The sequence below is a fragment of the Pyxicephalus adspersus genome, chromosome Z, assembly GCF_032062135.1.
Source record: "Pyxicephalus adspersus chromosome Z, UCB_Pads_2.0, whole genome shotgun sequence".
NCBI classification, from domain to species: domain Eukaryota; kingdom Metazoa; phylum Chordata; class Amphibia; order Anura; family Pyxicephalidae; genus Pyxicephalus; species Pyxicephalus adspersus.
In genome coordinates, this window is record NC_092871.1 from 13,160,945 (window position 1) to 13,169,041 (window position 8,097).

General features: G+C 33.1%; 1 protein-coding gene across 1 annotated transcript; it reads left to right on the forward strand.

Moving 5' to 3' along the window:
* The first annotated feature begins 1,112 nt into the window (after positions 1-1,112).
* LOC140343866 (uncharacterized) lies at positions 1,113-7,490 on the forward strand. The gene is made up of 6 exons (XM_072430765.1): positions 1,113-1,182; positions 2,516-2,541; positions 4,322-4,997; positions 5,557-5,625; positions 5,936-6,012; positions 6,138-7,490. The coding sequence occupies exons 1-6, from the start codon at positions 1,113-1,115 to the stop codon at positions 6,321-6,323; spliced, it is 1,104 nt and encodes a 367-aa protein (XP_072286866.1). The 3' UTR covers positions 6,324-7,490.
* The last annotated feature ends 607 nt before the right edge of the window (positions 7,491-8,097 follow it).

The following is an 8,097-nucleotide window of genomic DNA, read 5'->3' on the forward strand; positions in this document are numbered from 1 at the left end:
GAGGACACACTACATAGACGGCAAATTAACCTGACAAAAGCCAGGTTAAACCTTTCCCTACTCAAACTAGAAAACTAGTAATTAAAAACTCCAGTTTATCCCTAAAACCAAACAATTGATAATATTACAAAACAAATCACTTAAATTGTTTTGGGACTTTTTTTGTAATATATCTTTTATGGTTTAATGTATTAAATGCCATTTTTTGTCCCATATTTATATTTGTAGAATATATGTTTTTATATTATATTATTTAGGATAGGATTAGGATTTAGGATGTTAAGCTTGGGTATATAAAGCATTTTTTTTTCAAAAGCTAGCATAATACATTTATATATATAATATAATATAAAAGAATAGGAAACGGATAATAAACAGATGAATAAAAAAGAATAATAAAAAAAATTAAAAGAAAAATGCATGAAATAAAACCAAGATAAAAAGCAAAACAATTTTTTGGATTCAATTTTAAAAGAATTCTCTTTTTTTTTTTTTTTTTTTACATTTTAGATCTTTTCTTATTTTTATTCAAAGTAACAGTGGTCACAGAACAAACTATGGTGAATCTAACCAGCAAAGCACAGTCAATAAAAAAAACCTGGCAAGAAGTCTTCCCTACACCATTCCTAATTTTACATTATTTTTTTACTTTAACAGAAAAGAATCGGACCTTCATTTGTTGCTTTTGATTACTGTGAATCATATATTTTTGTCATTGTTTAGGTTTTCTGCCCTTATACCTCAATAATCTTTTTTTAGTAGCAGACACACCTTACATATCTTTTCCAGAATGTCTGAGCCATCTCCCTCTAAACCTCGTCATATTTTAAGCACTGTTAACGTACTTATGTGTGCAAAATCACATATTTATTTGATGTGTCACTGGTACCACTACACTGATCTGTACACTACTTGAACCTAATGCACAAATAGCCTAAGGGAGGGCAGTGAATTGAAGTATGACTGGGTGTGCTATGACACAAGCAAGTTGTCACACCTGAGCATAAAACCCCTCTGTAGTAACTGCACATCACACCATTATATTTCTTGGTACTGTCGCTATAATTTCTGGATTTCTAAATCAAAAATTGAGGACAGTTTTTGGAGACACCATGGGGACCTGGAAGCTTTGTCTTTTGACTAGAACTTTTTTTGTCATGGCTGTGTTCTTCTGTACTGCAGGTAAGCCAAAAGAACGAACTGCAAAAAAAATAAAAAAAAATAAAAATAATAAATATATATAATATATAATAAGTATTTTAGTATGGTTATGCAATGCTTATATACACCATATCCTATATACCAAAATAATTTCAGGAGATTGAAAGCCAAAAAAGTATGCAGTTATATTAAAGTTTTAACTATGACTACCCCGGGCACTATTTATAAAACAGGGAATCTGACATTCCCTCAAACATTTCTTGGTGGGAATCAGTTAATGCCATCCAAACACATGGGCATGGTTACCCTTTTTTTTTATAAACAGGGCTCTAGGTGTAGATTATACTTTCGATATCACTTGTTGGAACTCAAGAACTGAGCAGTAATTTACATAGGTGTAATAAATGAATATTTTTTTCCAAATTGGATATTTTTTTGCATGCCTCTAGATTATTATTTTGTATGATTTAGATATTATTTAAGAATGAATTATATTTTTATGGCTCTTATGGGTTTTTACTCAGTAGAGAGTAGTTTTGATTGCTATTCAATGCAGAAAATAAATAGTTATTTTTTCAATATGCATATATATATAATGTATAATTCATATTGCAAAGAATCCTTTGCGTGTATCAATTCTCTATATAACAAATAAACAGAGAGAACAGAAATAGAAGCAGCTACTGCTCTGATTTATTGACCTCCTGGGTGAAAAAGAAAATATAAAAATGAAACAAACAATAAAATGGCAATATATTTACCAATGGCAATATAAATACACAACAGATTATTTACTTTAAAAGAAAAAAATAAAGCAGAACCCTATTAATATTGAAACCTTACTTGAGCAGAAATTTTTATTGTTTTGTTTTGCAAGATGATCCATTCTTTATTCCTATATATATATTGCCAAATTATATTGTAATTTTCTTTCTCTTTATAACAAGTCTATATTTATAGTCTATATTTAGTTTACTTTAAAAAAAAAAAATACAACCACTGCTATGTCAATGACCACTACTCATACAACTACTGATAATTATCCTAATATGTACTTACAATAGTAATTTTTTATTTCAATGATAATAAATAGGTGCATGTTTATAAAGCAGTAACATATACCAAATATTCAAAACAAGTGAATTTTTTTGGTGCACGTTTTACATTTCAAGGAATGGTCGACCACCTGTGAATGTTTGGTGAATGTCACATTTACTATTATATTCTAATGATCTTTTTTTTGGTTTTAAAACAGAACTGTTATTATTATTTGATTTTTTTTTTAATAATGAATTTATGTACTAAAAAGTTGACAGTCTAGTAATCTTTTTTATTTATGTATCTTTTTTTCTAGGTGCTCAAGGTGGAATAGGAGGTACAGTATGAAAATTTAAATAACATACATTCTGTCTCTGACATATTTTGGCAGGACTCTCAGCCACACCTCATACTCACATCTATGTCACTGGCCGCTCCTTTACCATAAGTTAGTTATTCTTTAACAGAATGACTAATTACGGATTAATGATCACTTCATTGCCAGATAACAATAGACTTTCTTGATTTAGTTCAATTGACTCTGCCAATATGTTTTTTTTTTTTAATGAAAGCTAGACTTGTAAAAAGAGGAAGTGCTTACCTGTACTGTTACCTGCAGTGTTTTCTTCCATTGCCCAGTAGCCTCCCATAGATTTCTATAAGGTTGACTTTTTAGTGTCTCTGATGTCAGAACACAGCTCCATATAAGCTTATTGGGAGTTACTGTAAGGCATTACCAGTTCATAGAATAAAAAGAATAATATATAGGGTTTTACAGAGTAAGTAGAATACACCCTACTGTAACCATACAAAAACAGCGGCAACCCAGTCAGAAGCTAATATAACCTAATTTTTCCTTGCTTTTAAAATCAATACCCATATAGTTACTACATTCAACTCTAAAACCAAAGGGCAAAATCTAATATACCAATAAATTAAAAGGCAGCATCGGTAAAAACTTTTTTAGTTTTGCACACCATGTTAAAAGGCTAAACGATATATCTAGTTTGTGTATCTTTTTTGCTATACTTTACAATCAGTTTATGTTTCAGTAAGGAGGAAGTACAGATGGAATTAAAAATCAGACAGGAGCATGTAAAGCTAACATGTCATCATAATAGGAGGATTCTAAATATCAGGAACATTACTCTGCAGTCTACACTATAAAATAGTTTATGTAATTAATGTAACTTTCTAATGAAAGTTAGTCATTTAGTGAATTGAGTCCAAATAAATGCAGATAGGACAGTTACTCCTTTAAATTCAGATAAAACATCTAAATTACCCATGAGCATGAGAATGTGTATAGAAAACAGACCTCTACATGATTGCTTTTTTGAAAAAAAAAACACTGGATAAATTTATGTTTAAGCTGTATACAAGAAAGGAAAGCACTGGTCTTATCTGTTAAAGAATAAATACACTTGATTGATCAGTATTTTTCCCCAAAACATTTGGGATGCTAGTTTCCGATGCATGTTAATAGTGACCTATACATGTGTTGTTGCTTCCTAATAAAAACCCACCTGTACAAGTTGTACTAATACCAACATTGCTCTACAAATACTTCTACAATACCAGGACCTCTTCTTACTGGGACAACCAACAAACCTTCTGTTATTTAGGTAGATCTTGCAGCTAACATGCAAGGTATACATATTAGGTACACTCAGCTGAACAATCTCAACCCCGCAGAAAACCATTTTAAATATTATTAGAAGTCTAATGGGGGGGGGAACATTAGATTATATTTACTGTGGCTTCCCATCTGAAGTGCCTAGGTGACTCATACTTCCAATGGGAGTTGGACAAAGTAGAGTACTCCAAATCTTGGTGAGAAGATATTTCCATCAACTTTTCATGGTATTTATAGTCTCAGTATTTGTTGGTAATATAAAGATGAATACTGCATTATTTAAAAAAAATTTTATAGCAAATGTTTGTTGTTGTTTTTTTCAGTGACCATCACTACTCCAACAACTTCCAACACAACAGGATCCACACACAGTGATACAACTATCTCAACAACTACAACAATACCTACGTCTTCTTCAACACCCGTTACTACTACAAGTACAACTGTATCATCCACCTTAACAGGGCCTACTACTCCAACAACTAGTTCAACAGTGTCTACATCTTCTTCAACTTCTACTTCTGGAACAACAGTGACTGGCACAATTGCTACTTCCCCTTCAACTCTTTCCTCAGCAAGTACAACAGTTTCAAATACAGGGTCTACTGTATCAAGCTCAATAAGTTCTTCTTCTACAGTTATATCTACTGCACCTCAGGCCAGCAGCAATACAGCTACTTCTTCTGGAACAACAGTCACTGGAACTACTGCTACTTCTCTTTCAACTGTCTCCTCGGCAAATACAACACCAGTTTCAAACACAGGGTCTACTGTATCACTTCTGGAACAACAGTCACTGGAACTGCTGCTACTTCTCCTTCAACTGTCTCCTCGGCAAATACACCAGTTTCAAACACAGGGTCTACTGTATCAACATCTTCTGGAAGCTCAGTCGGTTCTTCTTCTACAGTCACATCTACGGGGCCTCAGGCCAGCAGCAATACAGCTACTTCTTCTGGAACAACAGTCACTGGAACTACTGCTACTTCTCTTTCAACTATCTCCTCCACAAATACAGCACCAGTTTCAAACACAGGGTCTACTTTATCAACATCTTCTGCTGGTAATGCTGCTACAGCACAACCAACGGGAAGTAACAACTCCGTTTCTACTAGCAATAGTGCAGCATCTGCTTCAACAGGAATCTCTACAATAGGAACTGGTAAATATATTTAATAACATTTAGTGAATTTCAATTAAAGTAGAACTCTAGGCAAAAATAGGCATTCCCCTTCTGCAAAAAAGAAGAGTTGCCTGCTCACAGTTTAGGCTTTCTTTAATGGTCATACCATGACTTATAGAGTTTTTTTTTTCCTTAAAAGATTGCAGTACGGCAAAAATAAAACTTTAAGATTATTACATTTATGGCAGCATTTTGTCAAGGTAATTGACCCACCTAATTAGGTATGCTGACCCAGAATAGCTTACCTATTGCCTGATGTCATTAAAAATACACACCCAATGCTGGTGTTAGAGTAATGCTTACATTAAATTTGAATCACTTTTTTTTAAATTGTTCTTATTTTTCTTTAATTCTCCATGTTTCCTATAGTGAAATGGAGCCCTAGCAAAAAAACTTTTTTTAGTTGTGGATAGAGTGCAGAAAATGTAAGACCTTAGACAGGTTTCTGCAATTTCATTTTCAATGATCAGCTTTCCTAAAAGAAAAGCTCAATGCACACAATTATACATTTGTAATACTTATGTTGTCTTTTTAACAGCACCAAGTGGAAGCATTACAACTGGAAACACTACAATCAATACTCAAGCAGCTGCTGATCGATCAGGAAGTATGTATTTTTTAACTAAGTTAGGGCAACTTATCAAGAATTAGCCAATTTTTACCTTGGATAAACTAAGTCAGACAGATGTCTAACTCAACACCTTACTTTACAACTTACTTAATTTGTCACATCACATCTGACCAATACATAGGAATCTGTATAGCTGAGCCAAGGAAACTGCAAACATATTTCTGTCTAGGCATAATTGTGATACGGTTGTATTCTCATTTTACCTTTTTCTGTCCCTCTAAATCATATAGCATTTTTCTAATTATTATTGCATAGATTAAAAACAGTAATTTCTCTATTTTTGCAGTGCCATATTGGGCAATAATTCTGATTGCATTAGCCTCCATACTCGGCATATGTTTAATTGCTGGTCTAATATTTGGGGTAAGTAGACAATGTAGATTTTGTCCTTTAAAAGGACAATATTGGACGCTTTAAGCATAGTAATGTTACTCTACTAAAGCATAAATCTCATACATACTTTGCTTCCCAATTCATCTTTCTTACAGATGCTAGCCTGCTGTCGTTCATCAGGGTATGCAACAGCCGGGATTCCCAGCTACCAAACCCATTTTGATGGGCTGAACTCAAGACCCTCTTTAGCTACAGATACAGAGAAAGGAATTGAGCTTAAAAGAAAGAATACATATGAAAAACAAATACCTTCAAATAGTGGGATGTATGTAAACTATTGATAGCCTTGTGTTTTTATTTTTTAGATTTATACATTTTGTGCAAGGATTAAAGAAGACCAGGTTTTAGCCATTTTTGTGGCTGACTTTAAAAATTAAAAGTATTTGGCTGCTACAAGCCCTGATATGTCCTTCCCTTTTGTATTGCTGGCAATACAATAGATCCTTGAGCCATGATACATTAGCAGAAGCACTTTCTATAAAGCATATGTCTATAGAACAAAGACCGATGGTTGTCCCATTGGTAAAAGAATCAGGCAAACATACAAAGTAGGTGGTCGTGTTGAATGTACCTGTTTGTTTGAGCAGCAGTCTTTACAGTTTAAATTATTGACAAAGTTATCACATATATGGCCCCTTTCCTTACATTAACCTATTGTATATCAGACTTCCGGTGCTATACATTTTTATTGTTTTAAAATGGAACTAATGTTAAAGTGTATATACAGCCAAAACATTTTGATCCATTTTTATTGAAGGGTTACAACTATATTAAGTTATTTTGTGTTGTGTCCTGCTGTATAATTTTCCAGTACCTTACTAGTTTTCAAAAGAAGTGGGAAGTAAGAAAAGATCTTCCCGAAGAGTATTTCCCACCATGACCATTTATTTGTTCATTGACTATTACCATTTTGAAGATTTTACAACCTTATGTCCTGTTTTGGAGGCAATGGTCACTATTACAAACTGAGCTGTGAATCTCCCTAGTAGGAACACATGAGAGCAACTTGATGTAAAATGTGTATTTACGTTTAGGGAAAAAAGTATTTTTATGTAAAGGTGTATTTAAAAGAGAATGTGGACAGTTCTATGTGTTTATTATATATGTATGTCTTTGCTCTCCATTTTACAATGCAACCTGTTTGTTGCACTATATTTCATTTATTTGTGTGTGTAAAGCAATGCACTTCTCACATGGCTGATATATTTTTCAGCAGTTGTTAAGCAGAGGTAGGGACACTCTTGTGCTATTTTACCCTGCGTTAGTGGCTAATTACCAAATACAACAATTATAAGGACTAAGTTGCAATATGTAAATTAGTACAATTATTATTGGCTAATTGCACCGATTATGTCCTGCAATGCTGTCCACTTGGCTTTATTTTTTTTATATGTATTGTATATATGGATTAAAACCAATAATTTTTAATTTTTTAAATAAATATTTAATTACTAACTTCTGAAGCCTACTGTTTACTTCCTTTGGTGACTCCAGTTTTGGGAACTCCACTTGCAGAGCCCTTTGCTGTATTTGTTTAAAAAAAAGCCAAATGATGGTTTGATCTGTCCCAAAGATTCATCTAAACTGCAAGGGAGTGACAATATTTTTGAAGGTAAGTTTAAAAAAAATGCAAGAATATATTTATGCAAAGTTTTAAAAAACTTGGTTGGTAAAAAGACCAAAGGAACATTTTTAAGGTGACCTCCGCTCTAAGACAGGTGATGGTTCACCAAATGTTGTTCATGTTTGTAAAAGTCGTGTTCACATCCAGGTCCATTTTTATGTCAACTCTGTCTATGTGTACCATATTTTCTGTGGACTTCTGTGTATCTAAGTAACTAGAATGAACAGTACAAGCTGTGGGATCTTTGAGACCTGGTTTTATTTGGAGCAAGAATTTGCCTTGATTGGTCATGTAAATCCCCCCTCCCTTACTGCCCCCTTCGATGCTCTGAAATGTTTCATGGTGTCCATGAAACCTGTTACTTTTAATTTATATATCTTAACAGAATTTGAATTTTCCATTAGGTTACAGCTGTACTGAATTGAAAGAAA